The following is a 26,191-nucleotide window of genomic DNA, read 5'->3' on the forward strand; positions in this document are numbered from 1 at the left end:
GGCTTGGAGAGTGTTTGCGGCCCTAGATGCCGGGCCTCGTGGCTGTTTGCAGAGACCCGAGGGCACAGGACTCCTGGAGGGCGGGCACCTTCAGAGGGTAGGGGACTTGGAGATGGTTCGAGCTCGTCTCCTGTGGCTTTGGTGCTGTCTCTTCTCTCCTCCATTTACAGTCCTGCCCGCCGTCCCCAGCAGGGGAAGGTCCCCTGCAGTTGCTCATATGGCCAGGGGGTGGGGGAGGCATGGAGCAGGTTGGGCCTCACTAACACCCCCTCCCTGACACGGCCACAGCAGGCACAAGGCAAGCAATGGTCCCTGCTGTGGTGTAGGGGCCACGCGAGTGGAACTCTCTGGAAAGCCGCCCAGGGGGTGGGGCTGGACTCTCGCTTGGCCGGTGCTCTGGTTCTCTGGGTTCCCGGCCTGTTCCCCTCTTCCTCCAGCTGCTCCTTCAGGAAGGACATGTGCTGGCCACAGGTGGGTGGGCTGGGTAGGACATTTGCAGCTTTTCTGGGCGCTGTCGCCCCAAGATGTCCCCACGGGGAGAGGCCAGTGGGCTCTCAAGCCCCAAGGGGGACAGTGTCGGGTCCCACAGAGCCTCACGGGGTTGGCAGGAGCTTAGGACTTGAGCCCAGTCTTTCCCTGGAGAGGTGTCTGAGGGGCTGTGCGTAGTTGTGTGTGATCCCCAATTTCCTGGCCAGCTGGGAAGGACAGGCCCCCAGCCGGGTCCCCTGTAGCCCAGCCCACGAGCGCACTGGGCCGCAGCCGAGGGGTTGCAGACCCAGCAGCATTTCTGCCGTTCTCTCTTTCCACCAGCCCGGCCAGTGCTCCAGGCAGTGGGGCATTTCATGGGGAGCAGGATGGGTGCGGGGGCCCTTCCTGGGCTGAGAGGGAAGGGGAGGGGACAGGCCGTGTCTGTGTCCTGCAGAGCCAGCAGCCGCCCCCGCCCAGCCAGCACCTCCCCAAGCCCAAGGGGGACGCGGCCCTGAAGATGCGGGCGTCTGTGCGCATGACCCGCTACCTGGAGTCCTGGGGGGCCGCACGGCCCTTTGCACACCTCAACCACCGTGAGAGCGTGAGCAGCGGCGAGACCCCGGTCCCCAGTGGGCGGAGGCCCAAGGTAGGATCCTGCTTCCCGGACTGCTCAGTCCTTGCCCCCTGTGTCTGAGGGTGCGGGAGAAGAGAGACCCAGTCCCAGGACAGACTTTGGGGGTTCCTCTTGGCAGAATAACTGTCCCCTCTCCCTTCCCTTCCAGACCATTCCCCTGCGGCGCCACCGGACCCCTGACAGGTACATGCACTGTCTCCTCCTGTCAGCTGTGGCCTGCCTTCCTGGCCAAATCCTGCCCCAATCACCCCCTTCGGGCCCACTTCCTTCAGGCAGGCTGCCCCGACTATCCTCTGTCCAGGAGTGCAGCTCGGAGGGGCTGTGGCTCAGAATCAGAACTTCACGATCACGGAGCGCCTGTGGAGTCCCCACTGTGACAGGGGTGGTGGTGTGTGTGGGGAAGCCTGCAGGTGGAGGCAAGAGGCCTTCGAGGGCCGCCCTCTGCTCCCGGCTGGGCTGGCCGGCCAGCTGGGCCTGCTGCTTGATGCCGGGCGTCCATTTACCCTCTTTGGGCCTCAGTGGGACCTACCTGTCCCTCAGCCACTCCGCACGCGGTTCCGGGGCCTCCCGCGGGCATCTGGGCACCCGGACTGGGGAGCCATTTCACATGCACTGCTGCCTTTGGGCAAGTGGGCGAGGGCCTGGGGTGACGCGGTTCGGGTTTGTGATCCAGGAGTTCGTCCCCCAAGGGGCGGTCGGAGGATGACTCGTATGATGAGGAGATGCTGTCGGCCATCGAGGGGCTGAGCTCCACAAGGTGGGACCTGGAGGCCTCGGTTCGCCCTGTCCCTCCTCGGGTGGGGGTTCCCTAGTCGGCCGTGCCCCCTTATGCCTGCGTGCCTGGTGGTCCAGCTCCGACTGTGTCTGTGGTGGCTCCTAGGCCCCACTGATGAGGGTTCCTGAGAGTGGACTTCTGTCCCCCCACCCCTCCCCCGCCCCATCTCCCCCACCCCCTCCTCCCTTCTCCTCCTGAGGGCGGGGCCCTGCCCACTCCCCCCCCCCCCCCCCTCCTCCCCCCCCCCCCCCCCCCCTTTGCCCCCCCCCCCCCCCCGCCCCCCCCACCTCCTGAGGGTGGGTCCTCTCTCCTCCCCCATCTCCTCCCAAGGGTGGGCCCCCAATTTCCCCAGGCCCTATGTCTCACTGCCTGTGCCCGCCACCCCAGGCCCTGCTGCTCCAAGTCCGATGACTTCTCCACCTTCGGGTCCATCTTCCTGGAGAAGGATTTCGAGCGAGAGGTGAGGGTCCCCCAGCAGCCCCAGAACAGGGGCTCGAGGCCTGGGGTGTGATAGAGGTGCAGGCCATGGGGCAGCCGATGTTCCACGTCTATCGTCTGTTTGGGGAGGGTGGTGGGGAGTCACCCCATCTGGCTAGGGCTGGCTTGGACCCTCTTCCTGTTGCCCTCACTCCGGGACCTGACGTGTCCCACTTGGGTTTGGGAGACCTTCGCTCCCCTCACAGGCTAGAACCTCAGCCTCAGGGGCCAGTGTGCACCATAGCCTGGTTCTCCCTTCTGGCTGCTACAACTACATGCTTTCGGGCTGTAACACTGTATAGCCTATAACTGTTTTACTTATTTATTGAGGACCTACTGGTTTCTGGCTGTGTCCCAGGCACATATGTATGTCCTTGAAACCTCATCTAGATGGAGCCCCATATCACCCGAGAGGGTGGCCCCGGGCCCCAGAGCTCTGGTGCGAGGACCTCTTTCCTCTCTCAGCCTCCAGGATTGGTGGTGGGGCGGTGTCTTTCTCTGGCTGGGGCTTCCTAAGTCCGGGGCTACCTCAGTGAGGAGCTTGGGGACTGAGGGAAGCCTGCCCAGCAGGCCTTCCAGCAGCTGTGTGACTCCGGGCAGCCTGCTGGACTCTCTGAGCCCCAGTCCGCTCACCCGTGGCAGGAGCCCTTGTGGCCCGAGGTCATGAGATTGTGCCTGGTGTAGGGGTATAGGCAGCACGGTCCCCCCCCCACCCCGCCCTGCTAGCTAGGAGCTTAGGCCTGGCCTTACTCCTGGGTTTGGGGGAGGACAGATTCACGACAAGCCCCAGAGTTCAGATTTGGTTCCTGTCCATAAGCTTGGGGCCATGGGCTTCTCAGGCACCTGGGAAGTAGAGTCAGAGACCTGGGTTGGGTGGGGGAGGGGAAGGGATGGGTTCTAGGCCTCAAGGAACCAAATGAAGGTCCTTTGGTCATGATGATGCCCCATCATCGCCTGGAACTCAAGGAGGGTGTGAGGTGTGTTTGTTTTTTTAAAGATTGATTTATTTGTCGGGGCGCCTGGGTGGCTCAGTGGGTAAAGCCTCTGCCTTTGGCTCAGGCCATGATCCCAGGGTCCTGGGATGGAGCCCCATATCAGACTCTTTGCTCAGCAGGGAACCTGCTTCTCCCCCCCACCCCGCCTGCCTCTCTGCCTACTTGTGATCTCTCTCTCTGTTAAGTAAATAAATAACATCTTCAAAAAAAAAATTGATTTATTTGTTTGAGAGAGAATGTGCGCACGAATGAGACGGGGGAGGACAGAGGGAGAGGGAGAAGCAGACCCCTGCTGAGGGGGACCCTGAGATCATGACCTTAGCTCATGACCTGAGCTGAATGTTTAACCGAGGGAGACACCCAGGTGCCCCCAGGGTGTCAGTTTTGGTTAACTGGAGCCGGGGTGGGCTGGGAGGGGCCGGAGCGAGTGGCCCTGACCGTCCCTGTCGCCCTCCAGTACCGCCTGGCGCCCATCCCCCGGGCCCGCCACTATTTTGCCTGTGCCAGCCTCATCTTCGTCTGCATCATGCTGGTCCAGGTCCTGCTCCTGCGCAGGTCAGTCGGGCTGGGCGGGATGTGTGGGCCCACTGGGGTCGGCCCAGGGCCCCCGGAACACCTGCGTGCGCTGTCCGACCAGCACGAGTTGCTGGTGCTTTGAGTTCAGTGACCTGAGTCCTGGAGTCCCAGAAACTGGACCAGGGGCTGGGCCCCCACCCCGGGGTCATCAGTGCTTGCACTTGATTCCATCGAACGTGCTAGTCCTGTCAAGATGCAGGCCTTCCCGACCCGAGAGCTGTGTGGCCCTGTGGGCACGTGGCCTGAGGCATTTGCTGTCCCAGAAGGACAGGCTCCCAGAACCGTAGCCACCGCCAGCTCCCTCTTAGAGGTGGGAAACTGAGGCTCAGAGGGCTTTGTGCCTTGTGTAGGTGCACGGCCCCTGCTGGTGGGGGGTGAGCAGGGCAAGTCACAGGGAAGGAGTAAGGTCAGCTATTGGTAGATTCTAGAAGGGTGATGAGGCCAAGGGATCCTCTAGGATTAGGGTTTAGGATGTGCTTCGTGAAGACGAGACAGGAAGAAGCCCTTCTGTCTGGTACTTCTGTGCCGGCCATGGGTCTGAAGGCCCTTAAATCCGTACACCGGTCCTCGGGTGTCACGAGTGGAGCAGCTGGACCCCGGTTCTCAGAGAGCCCCTTTGCTGTGTGTAGAAGGGGGTCGGGGGAGGAGGCGGCCGGGAGCCGCACAGTTGGAGTCAGGGTCGGGGGGTTGGGGAGCATGCCTGCAGCTTGGCCCTGGGCAGATGGCCCCCAGAACGAGGGTTTTCTGCTCTCCAGCAGGGCCATTCTCGGTTTGTCCTTCGGGCTGGTGGCCTGTGTGGTGGCGCTGGTGCTGGGCCTGTGCTTCGCCCATGAGTTCCTGGTGAGTGGGAGGCCCCTGGCTGGGCCCTGACCCACTGGCCCTCCGCGCCCCTCCTGCTCAGGCGACAGTTTGCAGAGCGCTTCTCCCAGTGATTCCACCTTCCTTGGGCTGCTGGTGGCCCCCAAGTGGCTGTAGCTGTCCCCAGGCTCTGAGGGTGGGGACATCCCTTTTCTGTCTGTGCATCCCATGGGTCCTGAGCTCTGGGCACGGGGCGCAGTGTGACTACGGACCATCCCTAGCGGAGCTCTCACGTCTGTGGTCCAAGTGCCCCCACATCTGCTGGGCACTTGGACCAAGGGGTCCTTGTCCCTGTGTTGGCGGCGGCCACCTGACCCCACGACTCCACAGAGGTGCTGCCCGGCCCGAGGGGTGTTGCAGGCCATCTCTGAGAGCGTGGAGACCCAGCCCCTGCTGCGCTTGTCCCTGGCCATCCTGACTATTGGCAGCCTCCTCAGTGTCGCCATCGTCAACCTGGTGAGTTCTGGGGGTTGGTGGGGACAGCGAGCCCTGGGGAGGAGCCTGCCTGCCTGTGTGTGCTTCCTGCGGGGAGAGAGCCAGTCCTTGACCCTGGGCACCTTCAGGCTCTCGAATCCCACAGTCCCCCGCCTGAGGGCTATGTCTGGTATAGCTCTGCAGGACCCTGGGGGCGGGCTCCCCAAGGCCCCCAGAGGCCCGCCTGGGCTCCTTCCCTTTTGCTTTTCACATGAGGACCCGGGGCCCCCAGGGAGCTGATGTGGCTGCCCCCCCCAAGGACGGGATGTCTTGAACCATCCGTGTTCTTGGCTTCCTCTGCCTTCTTCATCCTCCTCCTACCTAGCGAGGCTGTGCCTTAGTCTGAGACTGTTCCCTCGTGAGGGGCGAGTGGCCCCGGGCACTGGCTGGGACTTGAGCCCCTGCTTCTCAGGCCTGGCTCGTGTGCTCAGTGCTGCGGACAACACGTGTCCCTGCTGGTCCTCCCAGCTCTGACCTCTCGAGTCAGGGGCTCTTTGTGGCTCGGAGACCCTGTGTTACCTGGGGAGAAGGGGGCTCACTGACCATGCTGATCCCTGCTTCTCCTTCCCTCCCCCCAGCCCCGAATCGGCCTCCGATGCTCCGATGCACACAGGGCTTCATTTTGCAGCCTCTTCTGCCCCAGACCCCTCCCCACCACGAAGCTGATGCCCGTGGAGGAGGGGGCGGGGCGCTCTGGCCACTCCTGGAGCGGGCCTGGCAGGAGATGCCCATGCCGCTCGTGGAGGCCTCGGGCCCCTGCCGACCCCTGGCCCCGCTCAGCTTGGGAAGGTCCTGGAGTCCCAGGTCCCTGGGCTCCCCACTCACGGTGACCTGTCTCCTCTGTAGCTGCTGATGCCTTTCCTGGTCCCAGAGCTACCTGTGGGCAACCAGACAAGCCCAAGCCCGATGGATGTGGGCAACATGTGTGAGCCCCTCCTGGTGAGTGTGGGCTGGGCTGGGCCCTGGTTCAGACCCCTGGGTCCTGCATGCCCTGAGATGGCCCTGCTCTTGCACAGTGCTCTGCCCGAGCGCCTGAAGCCCTGCTGCGGGAGAGCAGAGTCCAGCCTCTCCCGGGAGGTGGAGAGAGTAAGGCCCAGGCAGGGCCAAGGTGGTCTGTGGTCCTGGAGGACGCAGGGGCTTTGAGGCTGGTGTGGCTTCATCCAAGGTGTGCGGGCAGGAGCACCCCATGCCAGGACTTGTCTCCTGACAGCTCACCTGACAGCTGGCCATCAGATGAGGAGGGGCCCGGGGAGGTGGACTGGTGGGCCTCATGGGTGCTGGAGCCTCGGGCAGGCCGACAGCAGGAGCTGGGACTGGGGATCCTGATGGGTGGCAGTGGAGGGCTGGGGGATTTCAGGGGGCCGTGGTGAATTTCAAGCTGGTCTCTGCTGGGCAGGGGCTAGAGAGGGGACAGGGAAAAAAGCTGAGGCACGCAGTGAGAGTGGGGGCGACATTTGGGATGTAGAACCAGAGGGGGGGTTTGATCTAAATTGGGAGAAGCATGAGCGCCAGGAAGGAGAGCTTGGTCTCTCTTTTGGGGGCAGTGGGGAGCCACGACATGATCTTGAGCAGGAGAGTAACCTGGGCAGTGATGCCCTTTGGGGAGGGCAAGCTCGGTTGGGCAGAACTGGAGGTGGGAGGCTGTTGGGTGTGTGTACAGCGCTGCCCTCTCCCTTGTCACGTCTACAGGCTACTGCAGTTGCAGTTACTTCTGCTTCTCCCTTCAGTGAGTTTACCTGCCATAAGTAGAAGTAAAAATGCAGGGAAAACAGCGTGATGCTCCAAAGTTCTAGATTCTGTTGTCTGCTCTTTGCTAAGAGAGGTCACTGAGGCAGGAGAGCAGTGACCCAGGTGCTCGGAAGGTCTCAGCGCTGGAAGGGGGCTCAGAGGCAGCAAGCTGGCCCTTCAGGCGCGCCCCCTCCTGGTGACCCTGGGTGCAGGCGCTGCTTCCTGATGACGGACCCTTCCCCCCAACCCCCAGTATTACACCTGTAGCTGCATCCTGGCCTTTGTCGCTTGCTCGGTCTTCCTGCGGATGAGCCTGGAGCTGAAGGTTGTGCTGTTGACCATGGCCTTGGTGGCCTACCTGGTGCTCTTCAACATCCACCCCTGCTGGCGGATGGACTGCTGTGGCCTCGTGGCCAACCTCACCGAGACCAACGGTACCCTCAGGTGGGGGCCGAAGCACCTCCAGTCCCACCACCTGTCTCGTGTGCTCCGTGGGGTGTCATGTCAAACCGTGCTGCATTTGCCTTTGCAGTCCCATCTGGACTGGACACCCGGGGGGGCTGGGCTGGCAGGTGGCACAGTCTCCATTTTCCAGAAGGGGACGGGATGGTCCCAGGTCTACACTCAAGAGCTGAAGAGTGGGACTCATCTGCAGGTTCTCTGGGGGACACCCTGAGTCCCACGGAGGCTTCCTGGGTCCTCCGGTGTCTACGCCATTCTGGGGGTGTGGAGTGGGGCGGGGGCTTCAGCTCTAGCCCCCCCCCCCTACCCCCCCCCCCCCCCATCGAGCCATGTCCCAGATCTCCACAGAATTCTGGAAAGAACAGTTGTTTCCAGCCTGTCCCTGGACAGGTGGCTGACCCCTGTGGCGTGGGAAGGGACACTGTGTGGGTGCCTCTGGGGGCTCTCCGCCCCAGGTGGGTTGAGGAGAGGGGCCTGGCTCCCCTGGAATTTGGGGACCCAGAACAAAACCTGCCCCTAGGAGTCTGCTGGCAGGGGCAAACTCCTTCCGCCGAACTCTATGTCCCTGACTTGGAGGCGTGCTCGGCGTTCCCCTCACCTGCCTGCAGTATTTCTCCTTCAGACTCTGGTGTGAGCCGAGCCGTCACTGCAGCGCCGCCTCCCCACCTTCCGGTCAAGGCCTCTTCTCTTCCCAACCCATAGTGGCCTGTCTAGTGTCTGTGCCTGGAGGGCAGAAGTCTGTCCCCCTCTGCCTCCCCGAGCCCCACCAGCTGGGGCACCTGAGGGGCGGCAGGAGCAGGAGTGACTCCGGCCTCTCCCCTTCGTGTCCCGCAGCTCCCCACCGTGTGTGTGGAAGGACCCGAAGGTGATGATCAATTTCTACCTGGTTCTGTTCTATGTCACCCTCCTCATGCTCTCCAGACAGGTAGTGCCCGGGAAGCCCCGGCGGCCCGTGCTCAGCGGGGAGACACGGCTGGGGAGGGGCAGTGTGGGAGACAGCGCACAGCCCCCTAGGGAAGCCCTGGTCCCCAGGGTGGTGGTTCCCGAGTCTTTACCTCCCCTTCCCTCAGGACACCAGTGACATTTGGTTGCATGGGTCACTTGCGAACCAAGCCAAGGCTGACTGGGATTCTGAGGCCACAGGGAGGTGACCGTTGAGCTGGTGACATTTGCCGGGGATGCAGGGTGGAAGCACTGAGGGGCTGGCTCAGCAGGTCCCGGGGCTGCTCGTGTGTCCTCGCATCCCCGCTCACGATGGCCAGGACACTGACGCTGCCTGCTGTCTGCAGATTGACTACTACTGCCGCTTGGACTGTTTGTGGAAGACCAAGTTCAAGAAGGAACACGAGGAGTTTGAAACCATGGAGAATGTGAACCGCCTTCTTCTGGAGAATGTCTTGCCTGCCCACGTGGCCGCTCACTTCATTGGTGACAAGTTAAATGAGGTGTGCTGGCAGGGGCTGGGTCGCCCAGTAGGGAGAGACGGAGGGTATGGTTGTGGTTGGGGGGCCTGCACTTTCCGGGGCCGTGGTTTTCACCCATGTTACGGGGCCGTCCGGTGGTGTGTGGTTTGGGCATCGGCTGCACATCCAGGCCTTGGTGGTCTAGATGGTCCATGTGGATGAAAACCTGCATGTTTCACAGGTTCCGTGCAGCAGCGTTTTACAGAAGAGGGGATGGGCCCCAGGGCTTAGGACCCAGGCCTCCTGACTGACCTTCCCCCGCCCCCCTGGCGCTCAGCGTCAGCCACAGGACCCAGGGTAGCGCAGAGCCAGAACCACCCTGAGCCTGAACTGCCCCAACCAGGGCTCTGAATCTTTTTTTTTTTTTAACAGCCCCCAGAGAGGAGCTCAGGCATAAGACAGGCCAAGTGACACTTGTGTCACGCTCCCCTCCCCTGAAAGTTTAGTGGGCTGGGCCGAGGGGCCAAGTCCCTGTGCTTGCATGGCCCCTCCCCCGGGGCGACTGGCATAAGGGCATCCTCCCCCACCTCCATTCAGGACTGGTACCATCAGTCCTATGACTGCGTTTGTGTCATGTTCGCGTCCGTGCCGGACTTCAAAGTCTTCTACACGGAGTGCGATGTCAACAAGGAGGGGCTGGAGTGTCTGCGTCTGCTGAACGAGATCATCGCCGACTTCGATGAGGTACGGCCCGCTGGAGGAGGGCAGGGTGCGGGCTGGGAGCGCCCCCCAAATCAGGAGAGGGACACGTGCGTCTTTTTCCTCGTTTCCCTCCATAAGCACTTTGTCGTCTTCTCTGCACGGGCCGCAGGCTAAGGTCAGATTTAGGTCCTTGAAGGAGGCAGTGATCCCCTTATCTGTGGCTTGTGAGCCACGGTCAGCCACGCTCTGGCAGATGACCACCCCCGACATACGGCCAGGTCTGTAGTGGCCAGACACCACGTCACAGCATCCCCGCCCTGTGCCACGCTTCATCTCATTACGAGGAGGAGGCGGCGGCATGAATACAGCACAGGAGCATGTTTTGAGAGAGGGACCATCCACGTCACTTGTTGGGGCACATGAGAAGTCATGCCTGACTTCTCTCCACTAAACCTCATCACAGGCGAGCTCGTGGGCGAAGGAGCACACGCCGTGCGGGGCTCGGGACCCTGCGGTGCGTGGCAGCCACTGGGGTCTGGGAGTGGATGAGGGGGTCTGCTGTAGTTGGAGTCCCAGCGAAGCCCATGCTGCCAACCGTGCCAGAATAAGTCCATCGGTTTGGGCTTTTTTTTTTTTTTTAAGGATTTACTTATTTTAGAGAGGGAGCACAGAAGAGGGAGGCAGGGACACAGGGAGAGGAAGAGAGAAAATCTTAGGCAGACTCTACCTCAGCACTGAGCCTGATGTGGGGCTCGATCCCAGGACGCTGAGATCATGACCTGAACCAAAACCGAGTCAGATGCTTAACTGACTGAGCCATGAGGAGCCCCTGGATTTCATTCTTAGCTGCAAACATTCGACGTTCTGGGTAGGTGCTGTCGGGCTGCACTTGCTCCTTCAGAGTGAGAGTCCAGATGCGAGGGCCGGAGTAGGGAGAGAGTAGGAGAGAACCAGAAACCTCGTCCCTGCATGGACTTGGCTGTCCACTCACGGCTGGGGGGGGGGGGGGCGGGCATGAGAAATGTTAGCATTAGGAGCAGCGGCAGGAGGGACCCCACCCCTTCTCAGACCTCAGGGTGTCCCTTTGTCTCATAGCTGCTCCTGAAGCCCAAGTTCAGCAGCGTGGAGAAGATCAAGACCATTGGCAGCACGTACATGGCAGCTGCAGGGCTCAGCAGCCCCTCAGGGACCGAGAACCAGGTACTGGGCTGAGGTCGTGGCCTCTTGTCCCAGTCTCACATCAGAGGGATTAAACAGGTCCCAGACCAGTTCCACTTCACCTGACATGGGGGGGGGCACCCCTTCCTGCCCAGTCCTATGAGGAAGGGCAGAGGACCTCAGGGGTCAGCCTGGGGTGGGGCACGGGTTCCCCCGGCTCCCGCACACAGCGCCCTGTCCCGCAGGACCTGGAGCGGCAGCACGCGCACATCGGCATCATGGTGGAGTTCAGCATCGCCCTGATGAGCAAGCTGGATGGCATCAACCGGCATTCCTTCAACTCCTTCCGCCTCCGTGTCGGTGAGGGCACGGAGAGCCAGCTGGGCCGTGCTCGGGGTGGGAGGCAAGGCCCGTGGCTCTGGTGCGCCTGCGCTGAGGTCTGACAAGGCACTGCACTGTCCCGCAGGAAAGGTTTGACAACTCCCTCTTGTCTTACAACGCTGGTGACAGGGCAATCATCTTGGTTTGCATTGTTTATAAACTTACCTTTAAAACTTTTAAACTTACCTTTAAAAGTTTTGAGAGCTAGGAAGAGAACACTACGGAAAACTGAGAACCCCAAAATCACCTTCTGTAAGTCTTAAAACATACTGAGAACAAAGCAAGTTATTAATCTAACTACTGGGTGTTAGCTAACAGGGCTGGTGCTCAAAGCCCGTTTGTCCTGTGTTGGGAGATGAGCAGATGCTAGGGAAGTGCAAACCTCAGCCGGATCGCTCAGCGAGCAGTTGGAAGAGGGCTGCCAGGGGAGCGCCGCTCCTGCCCCCCGAATGAGAGCTCCTGCCATGGGCTTGGGGAGCTCTCTCCAATCCCCATTTCAGCTGTCAGTGCTTTCTGTGGCTGCCAAGGAGAGAGCCTGAGGCTCAGCCTCTCTGATACACCAGCTGCAAATGTCCCCTTCAGGCATAAACCACGGGCCCGTGATTGCGGGAGTGATCGGGGCACGGAAGCCTCAGTATGACATCTGGGGAAACACGGTCAACGTTGCTAGCCGGATGGAGAGCACTGGAGAACTTGGCAAGATCCAGGTACAACTCAGCTGGCCCCTACAACCACAGGGGGACCTGGGCATTGGTTAGCCCTGATGTGCTCATGTGCAGACACGTGTGCAGTTCGGGGCTGGTTCTGCCTGACCCCCAACAGCAGGTGTCCTTCCTGCTTCCCATAACGGCCGTCCTCTTCCTTTCAGGTTACTGAAGAGACGTGTGCCACCCTCCAGGGATTAGGTTACTCTTGCGAGTGCCGAGGACTGATCAACGTCAAAGGCAAAGGCGAGCTGAGGACTTACTTTGTCTGTACAGACACTGCCAAGTTCCAAGGGCTGGGACTGAACTGAGGGCTTCTGGCAGGTGCAGAACATGCTGGAAGTGGATTTCCTTCCCCGAGGCAAGCGAAGGGGAGCCCTCAGCCCCATGCCAGTCACAAAGGCATTCCCGGGGTTTGGCTGTCACTACCCCGGCAGATGGCTGTGTGTGGCTTCCTCGGATTGTGCTAGAGGATTTCTGGGAAGGCGCATCAGACCCCAACTCGAGGCGACCACAGTCTTGCCATGCACAGGCAGCCAGGCCTTTTGTGCCATCTGAGCCTGCAGTGCAGCCTCTGGACTGTGCCGACTGGCTCGCTCGTGTGGGTCAGCAGCTCAGTCCCCTCGGTGCTGTGGCCATCTCCCATGCGCCGCACGTACCCTGCCTGGCCTGCGAGTGCACAAGCAGGACCTGTCTTTTCTAGGAACAGAACCAGGACAAGCCATCCAGGATGGGTTGGGCACTCTTTGCTCCTTAGCCAATCAGCCGCAGGATTCTCTATTTCTCACGCAGGCGTTCCAGGAAATAGAGCTGAAAAGGCTGTTTTCAATCTGTGGTTTTATGCAGTAGGGAGGAAAAACCACAGCGGACACTTGCTGCCTCTTGTCATCTCAAGCAGGTGTCTGTTTTAAATGGCTGTATTATTAGTGGAGGTTTTATTCTTTTTAATGACTTCCTAGGTGCTAGACGAAGTCTCTTCCCTCCAGTGTGCTTTTTAACCCTTGACATGGCACGAGAACCTACTGTCTAGTGTTCGTTTCTGGATTGGCCCAGCCGGGGGTGGTGTGGCTCGGAGTGCGGCTCCCGGCAGGAAGGCAAGCGGCGGTAGCCCCGGAAGTCAGGCACCACCCTCCTCTCCCCTCCCCGACCAGTCCGGCCTGCGTGGGTGCTCCCCAGCAGCTTTCCGCGGAATCTTAGCTTCTGTGGTGGAAAGGAGTGGAGTCTGCAGACAGGATGCGGGCCACCTGTAGCGCTTCCTTCCTTTTCTTTAGTCCTCACACCTAACTTGAAGAGCCTCAAAATGAAAAACATCTACTCCACGTAAGCCTGCAGAGGTTGGCCATGTGGGAAGCCAGCCTGCTCGGAAATGCTGGGATGGTCTTGCTCTGAACCGCAAGGATCAAGGGCAAATGTGAAAAGCCAGGTTTGTGAGCTGCGTCTCAGCGCTTCAGCTGTCGAGAATCACAAGTCAGCCTGAATTGTTTCAAGGTGAGAAGGAACCGAACCGCCCCCTTTTTGCTGGATCAGCTTCGCTGCCTCCTCACCAGAGCGTGCCCGGGGGTTTCTCCCCCAGCCGCACTCCACTACAGAGCAGAATTCCCAGCTCGGGGTCCTCTGGGAACCCCCTGCCATTCCGGGAAATCTTGCACATGGGAGACTTCAAAAGCGGACGCGGGGCCGCAGCCAAGGGCAGGGAGGACTGCAGCTGACCCCGCAGTCTGCTCAGACCCTGGCTGCGGGCTTGTCGTCGCAGAAGCGTCTGCCGGAGGGGCCGGGTGCGCCAGCACCGCGATGCCTGCGTGTCACTAGAAGAGAGATGAATGAGGTACAAGACCTTGCCATCCGAAGGGATTTTATGGCAAAAATGCTGTTAAGGGGAATAACCTCATTTAAAGACTGCTTTTCTGCACCAACTTTTCATATAAAGGAATGGTTTCTGGTGAGTACTGCACTGTGACCCATACACTTAAATCGACAGCGACCTGGGCCATGCAGCAGGGCTCCCCTGAAGAGTTCAGGAAGGTTCTGTCACAGATACGATATGGATGCACGTAGGAGTGCTGGGGATCTCTGAGGTGGGCCTACTTCTACTCTGGCAATGTTTGAGTTACTTTTATCCTTCAACAACAGAAATCCAGTCCTGTCTTTTATTTCCAATTCAAGCACGGTGCTCTGATAAGCACATTTTGGAAGTTCTGAGTTTCTGATGTGCCGACCACCATGTGGGACGGACCCTAAAAAGCACCTGCTGTCACTTTTGTTCAGTGTGTTTTCCAGGGGCTGGGCCCTTTCCTCACAGGCGTCATTCTGTTTTATGATAGGACAAGTACCTTTTCCAACACTGACCTTTCCTAGGGGCCATGGGGCGGTGTGAAGATTTCCTAACAGAAGATCACTGAGCACAGCATACATGGTGTATATAATAGGTCATGTCTAAAACCAGGTTTTGAGAAGGTACATATGAGTAGGAATTATTCTGTATACTAACTATTTATAGATCTTTAACATTTGTTTCAAAATGTTATACTTCATTTTTACAAAGTACCAGTGTTTCTACTCTGTTTAGCCTTTCATATATTAAAACAGCAATCTGGAAAAACAATGTCCTAAAGTGTTTTGAATTTCAGTGTTTTCTTGGTCTGCTTGAGAAGATTACTGCCTAAATAATAATCGAAAGATTAAAATTAAACTCTAAAAAAAGACCTGATAAAATACATAACAATTTTGAAGTTCTTTGGGCATATGGTTTTCAGTAGATTTTTAAGACTGGGTTGTGTTGGAGAATCCGTTTTCCTTCACCCCACTTATTCTTGCTAAATGTTCATTTTCAAAGTCAGGAAAATAAAAACAGCTCCAGCCAGTGGGCAGGGGAGTCCTACAGGGGCTCCGTACAGCCCAAGTCGGGTTCCCTGAAGCAGGCTGCCGTGTGGTGCCTGGTTAGGGAAGAGGACCACATGTCTCCCAGTCTCCCACTCCATTATCTGCTCAAACAGCCGACCTTTGTATTTCAGATAAAAGTAGAGGACTCTCAGTTCAAGGGACATGCTGAGGCACAGGTGGCCTGGGAGACACAGTAAACAGAAATGTAAACTTTGCTTTAAGTTCTGTGATTTCCTTTCTTATTTAGCTTCTTTTATTATGTTTCTAAGTGACCCTCTCAAAAATGGAAAAACTAAACCAAACAGCACCACTGACAGGTTAGTGCTATGAAGCTCCTGGTGTGATTTTTGGGGGGCTGGGGACAGGAAGAGTGGATAGGAGAGGTACCTCATCACCTCATCCTACAGGAGGACAGCATTACCATCAGTTATGCCAGGGATATGCACTTAAACAGAATCTACTAATATTTGTTCTCACAGTGTAACGATGGAAAATCTCACTGGATAGGGATTTTAAAGAAGCATCTGAGCTCTGGTCCTGTCTGTATGCCCTAAGGAAAGCGGCACTGTCACTATTCTGACCCAACTGTGCCCAGGCCCACTCGGGATGGCAACGGGTCTGAGTCCATCCTATTCCTTTCTCATGAGGCCCTTCTTTGGATAAATCATCTAGGTGAAATCTGGTAAGTCAGGGACTATTTGGTTGTAATTTCTTTAATGAGTTTTGACAAATGCGGAAAAATGAGGGAGTTCAGTTATTTGGGGGGACTTGCTGCCTTTTTTTTTTTTTTTAAGATTTTATTTATTTATTTGACAGATCGACAAGTAGGCAGAAAGAGAATGGGAAGCAGGCTCCCTACTGAGCAGAGAGCCCGATGAGGGGCTCGATCCCAGGAACCTGAGATCATGACCTGAGCCCAAGGCAGAGGCTTTAACCCACTGAGCCACCCAGGCGCCCCGGACTTGCTGCTTTTAACGAAGGGTCCTGAAAAGGCTGTTTTATTTCTTCAGTTCCTCTATCACTTCCCTCTGAGACCCAGCCCTGGGGAAAGGTCAAGGGGCAACTCAGCTGACAGCACCAACAGGGCTCATAGTCCCAGGCTCAGCTTTATTACCTAATACAAGTCCAATCTCTGGAACATTAAAATTAATTGTTCCAAAGTTTAATTAAAAACACAATTTACAAATATTTAATATCTTCTGAAAAGCACTTCCAAGTTAAGAATGAAAAAGAATATGTACATAATATATAATGAAATACCAGTGAGCTTCAAATCCCATCAGGTCCACACTCGGCAATACCAGTCTTTTTCAGTTCTTCAAAATCTGAAAGGAAAAGTTACGGCCTCATTCAGCACTTTTCCCCTTTTAATTAAAAGGTAAAGGTATCATCCAGAGGAGTTAAGTGCTGACAGCTCTTCTTTACCTCATTCAAGGTTAAAGACTAGATAGATGTACTACTAGGGGTATCATTGTAGATTTTTTTTTTTTTTTTGAAAATGTGTCACATCTTTGCTTCCCTTACATCTTGTCTAAAGAATAAAAACACTTTATATAATGTCAACACGCAGAGGTAATTTTTCCAGTGTTCCTCGAGGGGAGAGGACTGTGTTCCTTTACTCACAACAGCCCTCCGTCCTCCCAGAAACACAGGGCACGTACCTTCTGTTAAATCTACAAAGTTGTTTTCCACGATGGGGGAGGGGATGGAAATCCCCATTGCTTTTCGAACTCCATACGTGCTGACAATGTCGCCTGGAGTGACTTGCTGTGCAAGTTCTTTCAGATTGTTGGTCACCTGTTCAGCTGGGGAAAAGAAAAGAGAAATAGTTCTAGGTGTTAAAACCTGGTTCCTTTATATAATGAACAAAAAACAAAAGAGCAATGCAAAGCCGACCCTGGAACTGCAAGGCTGGAGGTGAGCTGGTCCACAAATACACAGATCTTTTTTTTTTGACAAGTACAGGACCGTAAACCTATTCTCTTCGTTATTATTTTAACTTTTCTTTACTGTACTGTAAGAAACAGTATGTAATACATTCGACATACTAAATATATGTTAATTGACTGTTTGTAGGTAAGGCTTCCCATCAACAGAAGGCTGTTCAAGTTTGCGGGGAGTCAAAAATTACACATGGATTTTCGACCTGCGGGGCAGGGGAGGAGGGAGGTCAGCTGGCACCCCAATCCCTGTGTTGTTCAAGGGCCAACTATGTAAATGCAATAAAGAAACCAGCCACAGTTCGCTTCAGCGCTGCTGACAGTGGGGTCACTTCGCAGAAGGTTTTCCCTTTAAGGATCCCATTCTCCTCTTACCGGAGGCATAACATACCGAGATGCATTTCCCTGTACGATGGACCCAGGAGACAGATCATGTTGGGAGGGGGTCTGGTGCTCAGACGCTCGTTCTGGGCTTCCTGGAGCTCTCGGAGCAATCTGGTCGTCTCATCAAGTTTCCTCTGGAACATTTCAGCTTCTGTGTGGTGCGAAGAGTAACACACTAAAGAAAACACGGACCCACCTGTGTTTGACCTTGGGTGGTTAAGTGTGTCCTATGCTCTGGGGTTTTGCTACTTATTGGCTAGTTTTCTCTCCTCAAAGGAGTAATCCCCCTCTAAAGAAATCAACACTAGAGACATGCTTTACCCTTCACGGAAGCATGGCCAGTCAAGATCTTCCTGTAGTGAGTGGCGGTATCAATCTGGAGTAATGGGACACTAAATCGTGACTTGCCCGGGTCGTGAAGGGACACTCACCTTCAGAGTCAAAAACTTCAACAGGAGCACCAAAATTTGTTACTGCTTTCAGTGCTGTGAGCCGGTCCCGACTGCTGGAGTCTAAACGCCCCACTGGCTCTATTTCTGTAATCTGCTTTAAAAAAGGAAAAAAAAAAAGTTATTACCTGGGCTTGTTAAGCCCCAGTGGTGCTAGAATGAGACCTCTGTAAGATGGTTTGTGTGTCCAGGCCACGTTATTGCACCTATTTACTTTGGAGTTACAATTCTGATACCTACAAAACCATCTTCCCAGAACACTAGTAGAGTGCCATTCCCCAATCTGGGCCAAACACGATCCACAAAGGCGTTACTTCCCGAAAATGAAATGACGTGTCTTACACAACACCCATTGTTTGTTCCATCCGGCAGCCTCTCTAAAGATGGAAGGAACAAGGGCCTTGGTCCTGTCTATGCCGCTGGAGCTCCTGGTGGACTGGGACGATGCCGCACGTTTCCGAGGCTCACAGGCAACGTTTTGGCCCCAGTGTATATGCTTGCTCTCCCGCAGTACAGCCTGAGCCTGAGGTGGTGGACTTGGCTTCTACTGTACTTGCCTCTACTGTGTTATCTTTAGTCCCTTCCCTGGCGTTGCGACGCTTGTCAGAATTTTACTCAGACAAGCCCCAGAGCCCTTCCCAAGTCTCCTCCTCTAAACGCTCTCCCCCTCCACATTCCTCAGAGCCTCCCGTCTTCTGAGGCAAAATCTCAGCTTCTCCATTGTCAGGGCCTCACCTGTGCAGGCCTCCGCACCACCCCTCCTCTGCCCAGGCACCCCATGCTCACATGCCAACTGTGCTCTCTGCACACGGGCCTTGTCCCCTTGTGTCTGCTTCTGTCACTACACGTGCAGTTTCGGCCCACTTCCCACTGCCTGCTGGGAGAATGTCTTCATCTTTCTAGGACCAGCGGGCCCAGTATGCTCTCTGGGAGGACCTCCGCAGCTATGCAGAGCAGCGGGTGTCTGCAATCTGCATTCCTATAGGGCATACATTTATGCAGTGTGGTGGGCGGGGCCGCCCCCCCACGGCCCCCCACCACAGGCCCGCTCCCCACAGGCGGAGAGAGTGCTGTTATTTATGAAGATACGCAACAAATAATGTTCTTTTAAAATAAAGCTTTATCATTTGGGCCTTTTGGCTTACCCTCCCATTAAATATTTTTTATGAAGAATGAAAAACAATCACCTCCATTTCTTTTTCGGAGTCAAGGTTCCCAGTCTGGCTGTCGTCTTCAGGTGATGACTAGAAGTTTAAAGACAAACAACTTTTTATTCAAAGATCTATTAAAGAGGTAAATATCAAGGAAAATAAAATGTTAAGAGTTTCAAGATAAGGAATAAGAATATGGATTACTGGAATTTAAATAGACAAGTCAGATACAGTAAGTGGGCATTTTGAGAGTACTTGTGTCAAGAGTACCTATTACTGGTACTTCAAGATTGATCTTTCTGTGCCTGAACAAAAAGCTATAAACATATATGACGGTATCTGGTAAATAGCACAGAAGTACCTAATAAATGGGAGTCGGTTTTCAACAACAGGTGAGTCTAGCACAAGCAGAAAATAGAGGCACTCTAGGAACTATTTTGCATTAAGAGAGCAACATTCTCGGATAAGAGAGGATTACTGTAAAATATTCAAATGCTATGGAGAATGTGAAAGCTGCCCATAATCCTCCTACCTGTCAGAAATCACACACACATAAACAACAGACAAATGTATCATGCGTGAAAATCAATAACGAAGTGATCTTTTTGAAAGGCTATATTATGATTTTTTTCACCAATTCCCAATTTTTTAAAATTATAAATAATGTATCCTTATATATAACTTTTTAAAATTTTCTAAGACACAGTCTGCAAAGATATGCTGGATCAACGGACAGAGAAACTTTAGATCTGAAATCTACTGCCCTACCCAACCAAAGGAAAGCTATTCAATTGTAGCTGAAGACTACCAATTAATTCAAATTCATGGAAGGGTTAGAGGAAAAATATTTCTGAACAGCTGTGAAGTGGCATTTTTTTTTAGGTCACGTGAGGAAAGTCGTTCCTGCATGAAGGCTGTACAGCAATTCTCGCTGAACCCGAGGTGCTGACCCAGCACTGCCGAGTCACCCAGGGCCCAGCAGCCACGTGGGGGCAGAGGACAAGCCAAAAGCAGCCAAAGCCCTCAGGAACTGAGGACCCCTGGAGAGACACACAGGGTTCTTCTAACTGCGGTGACAAGGACATTGTGGAGCTTGACTCTCTTCTACTTATCAGGAGGGACATTTTCTGGTTCTAATCTTTGAGCTAAGGGTGTGATTATTCCAGATGATGAACTATGGCCAACTAAACTGGAGACAGTTTACAAGTGTTAACGGCAGGGAGCAAAGAGGAAACTTCTTACTTTTTTCCTTGTGACCCCACCGTTGTGTTGTTACCGAATAATAAAGGAAAGGACATTATTATTTTAGTCAACTCAGTTTCAAGCCAGAGAGCAAGACTTTCCTTTTTTGTTAGCATACAGAGCACCAGCTGAATTCTGAGTCGTTAACTCCATTCTGATTCCTACATTCCCAAGATCGGGAGATAATGATGGTCTTCTGGCCCTCAAAGACCCTGGTAGCCGACTTACTAGACTTACTATTTCCGTTCATTGTCCTCCACCCGTGGTCCCCACCCAGGCTGGCCTGGCTTTTCAGGGGAATGCAGCTCAGCTGTCATCCTGGTGACTCCCATGGTTTCATAACACTGAGTGACTAATGCTCAGAGCCAACAATAAATTACCCATTTCTTGAGCAGCTTTCTTACCATCTCCAACTCTTGCAGGGTTCTAGAATGGCCTCCTTTCGTTAAAACATCCAGTAAACTGTCCGCCATCACATAAGGATAATCCTGGCATGTGGCCAAAAACTCATGGATGCTGAAACAGAGAGAGCTGGAATGTCACTTCCATATACATCGTCCACTGGCTGAATCCTTCTATCCCAGTCAACTGTTTCCATCAGACACGCCTCACTTTATGTGCCAGGTGTGAGAATCGCCATCTGGGTCCGTCACCCTCTTTACAGATTTACCAGTGACACCTTTATCGCCTGGAGCGAACTAAAGAGCATCAAGAACACAGTGAAATGAAATGCTCCTGCCCTTCGCTTCCTCCCTGAGGTGACCTTATTCCCCACAGGACTTACACGTGTCTCAGGAGTCCCCGGGTTACCCCTCCGGTTCAGACCACACCCCCTGGATATTCACAGGTCTGTCGGTGTTTCAGGAGAATGTGGCATTGAGGACATCGGCCAATCGGTCACTCACCTGAAATCACTGGGAAGGTCAGAGTCTTCCCCATAGGCTGAATAGATTAGATCCGAATCATCCTTGCTAATATTTGCAAATGTGGAGTCATAATGTGGAGCATAAGAACTGTAGGGCCCGTAATTCAAGTATAACACTGTCAACAGAAATCAAATAGTACTGTACTATTCTTTTACTTGTGTGTCAATCTAATTTTTGTTTTACTAAAGGTTATTCCCTTCTAATTTTACTACTTCACTGACAAGTATAAAAAATCCAAGGTAAGTATTTCCCCCTCCCAGATCCTTGGGGAGTCATAAATCAAGTGACTTTTTCCCCACAAAGGGGAGACAGAAGAAAGCCAGAACAAAACTCATTTTAAATACTAATAGCTGATTTTAAAGCTTCTTCCAGAGTTAATAAAACAGCTGATTCATGTTGCAAATATACCACCAAGAGAACTAAAGAAATGAAAATTATGCTTTTTCCCTCCCCTAACTGCTTGGGTGATGACAGAAGGCTTACCTGGAGTGACTTTGTTCCTTTTGTCTTCCTTGAACCCCTGCAAAGTATTCACTCCAGACTGAAGCCTGCCAGTTGTCATTCCCAGTCTCACGGGGCAGTAGCCTGGTTCTGAAACGGAAGAACAGTGTGGGAGGTGCACACGGTCAGGAGCCGAGTGGGGCTCCGCAGGCTGTGTGCACGCACACTGCTTCGTGCTGTCTCTGTGACTCTGTCCAGGAGCCTAGGTGGCCCTTTCTACACCCAGCATTTACCTACAGAAATCTCGGCAAGGAAGGAGCGCAGCCAGCACCTGCAGCTGATCCTTTTCATCATACTCTACTGTTTTCTTGTAATTCTTTATAATCACATTGCATTTCACTTAAAAAAATAATTAAGGATTTAAAAGTTGAAACTTAACTTTGATGGAAGTAAACCAGTAGAAAAGGTTAGTAAAAGACTAAGGAAAAATACCTGATTAAAGACAAGAACTCATGATATATTCAGGAAAAACTAGTACCTACGAGGCAGGCTACTTCCCCCCACCACCGTCCAGAATAGAGGCTGTGGCCACAGGTGACCACGGTGACAGAATGAAAGCGCCTGGGAGCGATGTGGCGCACCTAAATTGGGTCTGCTTTCCCTCGCAGCAAGCAGTCTGCAGTCTGCGAGGAAGATGAACCTGAGAAGTGAATGGGGCCAAGTTTCCACCCAACAGCAGGACATGGACCCTTTGGGGGCTGCTGCCATGTGCGGAGCTCAGCCTGGGCCTCACAGACCCTGCCTCCAGGAGTGGGAAAGGCAAGATAGCAGAGCAAGGGCAGACAGACTGTGGGACACAAAGAAGGGGCAGATCTTAAGGTGTCACCTAAATCATTAGCTGCATCTCCTTACCACCAATCTTTACCACGGCTATACCAGAAAGAGCAGTGTTCTCAGTCTGGCAGCATTTCCTTTGCTGCAAGACCATAGAAACTTCTACTACGCAAAGTTCGCATAAAAAGCAAAAAGTGAGTTTTTTTTTCTTTTCTCTTACCCTGGACAACACCAGTTCCTCTTCTAAGCCAAGGAACTCTGCCAGTGTTTCAAGAGCAGACTGCGATGCTCGAAGACATCAGTGGGCTCCCTGGTGCACTCCGCAAATGCATCCGGAGATGCGTCAAGGTCTCTTACCCCCATCCCCTCACCCTCGTGTTTATGGGACCAATCTAAACATCACCTTGCTAAAGAATAAGGAAGCCTTCTCTGGCCCCGACACCAGGGCTGCTTCTGCTGCGTGCTGTCACAGCTGCCTTCCTCACGGCGGATGGGATGCGGCTCCTCACACGATGATTCACTTTCGTTCCTCGACTCCCCACCCCAGACGAAAGGGGATGGGCCTCCTCTCTCCTGTTCTGCTCCCTACTTTACACCCTGCTCCACCTCCAGCTCCCAGGCCGTGCCCGCAGCACAACGGTAAGTACTGGAGACTGTTCACTGAAGTGTCATCACTCGTTTCTGTATGGCCAGTGAACTCTCTCATGATGGCAGCATGAAATGGGTGTTTATAAAGTAACATTCTCAGGTTTGCTTATCCTGACATACGCTCCTCCTCCTCAGATGAATGACAAAAAGTTCTTCTTATGTCACGTCTCAAACTATTCCCTATACTATCGCCATTAAAATACCACCTGAGAAAATAAAAATATGACTGGGGTTCTAAAGCCATGCTTCCCGACCTTTACCAACTTGTGACCAGCCACAACGACACACGGCATTAGTAGACCTGTTCTCCTGCAACTAGTATGGTACTGCAGGGCATGCATGTGTGCTCTATTCACTGAAATTTAAAAAGCCAGTCAGATTTATGATGTTATGATAAGAGAGTTTTGAGATACCTCCTGAAATAAGTGAGTGTACAATACCATGGTCACTTAGAGCCAGAGCTAGAAATTATGTCATTTTTTGGCTTTATTGGTGGGTCTGCTATTCCAGGGACTTTGTATTCTAGAGGACCCTGGATCTATATAGCACCTGCTTTAAGTTGAGGTAAATTTGGGCTAGCTATCAGCACAAAATGCACGGTGTCTGGCCAAGTTCTCTGGGGAAGCTGACACAGGTGGACTGCTCAGTATTGGGCCTGTTGTTTTAAAATATCACCCGGGCTACTGCTTGTTGCCAAACAGCAAGTTCATGCACATTCTGACCTGTGAACTTACCTCCTACAATGGGATCCACAGGATGGAGAAGCCCTAGTGTCGTCGTTCCGTCTGGTTTTCTCCTTTCAAACTCACACTGCAATGACCCGAGTATTCACATGTCATAAACCATTCTATGTATACCTCATACGCATGCAAGTACATGTGCGTATATATATATCTCATACTAGAAAGCCTTAAATTTAATCAAACTAGTATTAAGAGTTGTTACTGTTATACTTAGATACTGACTTTCCCACTTGGCGCCATACACACAAGGGCTAATGCACTGCAGAAATGAAGGTTAGGGAGAACTCAGGTCAAGAGCTGTGGGGGGGGAGGCCTTTAGGCCCCTCCGTTCTGCCTACTCTATTAAAGAAGGAGGATACTGGAGACCATGGGAGGGGAGTGACTGCTGAAAGTCACATATTAATCCACTTCATTTTAAACCAATGTGCTAAACAATGATTTCAAGAGGCCAGAGTATAAATGTTCATTTTCCAAGTTTAGAACATGTTAACCGCACTAAAATCCAGTTAACAGAGGAAAAGATTAATCATGTACTTTACAAATAAATTATTAAAACGGACTTCTCTGTGTGTTGTACTGAACTGCTCTACAGCAGGTATGGGTTGAAAGCGCACAAGCAATCTGACTGCAAGCCCCGAGGACCACACAGTAGGTGGTGAGAAGAAAGACAAAGCCCAGTCACCTGGCTGTTAACAAGCCGCCTGGTCAGCTTTCCTCCAGATTCCTTAACGATGCGGTCTATCTGCTCCTGCTCTCTTTCTATAGTATTGCTCTTACATTTATCTTCAAGTGTATCTTTGTCTTTCCTGTAAACACACATTAATACTAAGTAAAAAAAAAATAATAATAAGATGAAAACATTAAGATGAGTTCCAAACGGGAGCACAACTCAATCGGAGCCATTGGCACTACGGTGGCCCATTAAAGCTCTGTTGCTCTGGCGGCCTGGGAGCGCCTGTAACTCGCGTGCAGCAAGGCGGACCTGACACTCAGTTCTCTCCTGTGTTGAGTCTGGTGCTATGTCTTAGGCGTTTTTCTCAATGCAGTCACACAAATGGATTCTACCTCAAAAGGGACACATCATTTTCTTTTTAAAGTCCAGTTTCTAAGTTTAAAATGAAATACATTTTAAATTACACAAATCTTAGAAACAGAGTAAGAGTACGTCACAAATTTACTTTCTTTGCCTTACGCCAACAGAAATCCCAGCCTGCTCACTAGAACCCTCTTCTGGAGTGGAGAGTGAGATGCGGGGCCTCAGGGCTGCGGGTCAGTCAGTGGTGGGAGCAGGTGGACACAAGTGCGTCGGCCACGGCCGGAACTGCCTGGGGGGACCAGTGCTGAGTTACCGCTCCTACCAGGTGCCGTCTGGTGGAGGCCACGCACACACCTCACCAATGGCCCATCCGTTCAGGAAGCAGCTTCGACTATGCGTAGGCTGAATTTACGGTCTCAACCCCTTTATGGAATGAGGTAACAAATGCAGATGTTTTTCTTCAACAGAGAGTTCTATTTCAATAAATTCACAAAGTCCCTAAAGATAATTTACTGGTTTTAAAACTACCTTCATAAGAATACACATTCAGCACTGTTTTCTAAACTATGTTTAAACAATTCCATATAGGTGCTTTGTATGAGAAGATGGGAGTTATCACCAAAATGGACTTTCATGCCAAAAACCAACCATGACTTGGTCTTCCCAAGGCAGGCACTGAAACAGTATTTTCCCCCCTTAATGGTCTGAAAAAGATAGCTTAACTTAAATATTCCAAAGATTCTTTACTTTTTGTTTTCCTTATTGGGACTCTTGAAGGCTTGTGCTTCAGTATCTCCAGAGTCTTCCCTTTCTCTGGGCCAGCAGCCGCTGTCCTCCCCACTCTGCGAGGTGTCTGTTCTATCTTTCTGCTTTCGACTTTTCTGCAAGTCTGCCATGAATTCTATGCTCTGCTTCAGGCTCTGAATTCTCTCCTAAAAATATTCAAGAATATTCTCATTGCATATTTGTCATTAATTTTTAAAGTGATGCAGTTCTTTCTCACAATGTGAGTTTGCACTTACTCTGTCATTAACTAGGAAAGAAAAGCAATTAAACGTTATTATACCAAGAGAGGATGTTTGGGAACCAGGACAATACAGTCTATTTCTTCAATACAGATAATTTAATTTCCAACGTTAAGAGTATGCTTTTTAACTTGACTACATCATCAAAACATTTGTAGAAGAGAAAGCATGAATAAGTACTAAGTATTCTTTGCAGTACTAACTTCAAAAAGGAAAATTTAGTTTAACATTATGTTTAAATTTTATATATAACAGAATGGGTTCTTTTTTGGAATTTAACAGTTACCAGGTATTTCAAAAAGCTAGAGGATATGAACACGTGAGTACCTTTATACTCCAGTATCCTAGGATCACCCGAGGCCACTGGCATTTCTCTCTGTGTGAAAACATGCTTCCAGGAGAATAAAAGGTTGCTAGCATAGTTTCTTTCCCAGAAAGCATAATGTTCTTACCAAAGCAGTCTTGTTTCTATTTAGTGAAACATGTACTTAATTTTCCACTGCACTGGTATGCTGTGAAATTTTCTTTGTGGCTGAGGGCTTGAGGTTTCTGGAGGCACATTTGTTTCTAGCAACTATTCTGCCTTTTAACTCTGAGCACTGTCCCTGGATAAAATACGGGCTGCATGGCAACGCCAGGGAAGACTTTTGCAGAATAATAGAAACTAAGAACTGGAAAGGACAGAGGTCATTCAAAT

The 26,191-nt window shown here is 52.9% G+C and overlaps 2 protein-coding genes across 13 annotated transcripts in view; one reads left to right on the top strand and one right to left on the bottom strand.

Annotated features, from left to right (window-relative positions):
* Positions 1-14,397, top strand: part of ADCY7 (adenylate cyclase 7) — a 54,771-nt gene extending 40,374 nt beyond the window's left edge. For 6 of the 9 annotated variants that reach the window (XM_059382303.1, XM_059382301.1, XM_059382302.1 and 3 more), the window contains 16 exons: positions 923-1,114; positions 1,251-1,285; positions 1,776-1,859; positions 2,265-2,337; positions 3,807-3,904; positions 4,681-4,765; positions 5,114-5,239; positions 6,104-6,196; positions 7,239-7,429; positions 8,282-8,372; positions 8,737-8,892; positions 9,448-9,594; positions 10,648-10,752; positions 10,956-11,070; positions 11,674-11,798; positions 11,960-14,397. In XM_059382303.1, coding sequence (XP_059238286.1) covers positions 923-1,114; positions 1,251-1,285; positions 1,776-1,859; positions 2,265-2,337; positions 3,807-3,904; positions 4,681-4,765; positions 5,114-5,239; positions 6,104-6,196; positions 7,239-7,429; positions 8,282-8,372; positions 8,737-8,892; positions 9,448-9,594; positions 10,648-10,752; positions 10,956-11,070; positions 11,674-11,798; positions 11,960-12,106 — 1,863 coding nt within the window. In that variant the 3' untranslated portion in view covers positions 12,107-14,397. The other 3 variants (XM_059382308.1, XM_059382306.1, XM_059382309.1) reach the window with 3 other exon arrangements.
* Positions 14,398-15,762: 1,365 nt separating this feature from the next.
* The window catches only part of BRD7 (bromodomain containing 7), a 34,579-nt gene continuing 24,150 nt past the window's right edge, over positions 15,763-26,191 (bottom strand). The window contains exons 7-17 of one of the 4 annotated variants that reach the window (XM_059382310.1): positions 25,217-25,401; positions 24,116-24,239; positions 23,425-23,500; positions 21,251-21,358; positions 20,747-20,882; positions 20,246-20,357; positions 18,636-18,692; positions 17,431-17,545; positions 17,007-17,174; positions 16,337-16,480; positions 15,763-16,000 (exon numbers count right to left, since the gene is read on the bottom strand). In XM_059382310.1, the coding sequence (XP_059238293.1) occupies positions 15,945-16,000; positions 16,337-16,480; positions 17,007-17,174; positions 17,431-17,545; positions 18,636-18,692; positions 20,246-20,357; positions 20,747-20,882; positions 21,251-21,358; positions 23,425-23,500; positions 24,116-24,239; positions 25,217-25,401 (1,281 nt within the window). In that variant the 3' untranslated portion in view covers positions 15,763-15,944. The remainder of the gene's footprint in view (positions 16,001-16,336; positions 16,481-17,006; positions 17,175-17,430; positions 17,546-18,635; positions 18,693-20,245; positions 20,358-20,746; positions 20,883-21,250; positions 21,359-23,424; positions 23,501-24,115; positions 24,240-25,216; positions 25,402-26,191) is intronic. The other 3 variants (XM_059382311.1, XM_059382312.1, XM_059382313.1) reach the window with 3 other exon arrangements.

The sequence above is a fragment of the Mustela nigripes genome, chromosome 17 (genome assembly GCF_022355385.1).
Source record: "Mustela nigripes isolate SB6536 chromosome 17, MUSNIG.SB6536, whole genome shotgun sequence".
Lineage (NCBI taxonomy): Eukaryota > Metazoa > Chordata > Mammalia > Carnivora > Mustelidae > Mustela > Mustela nigripes.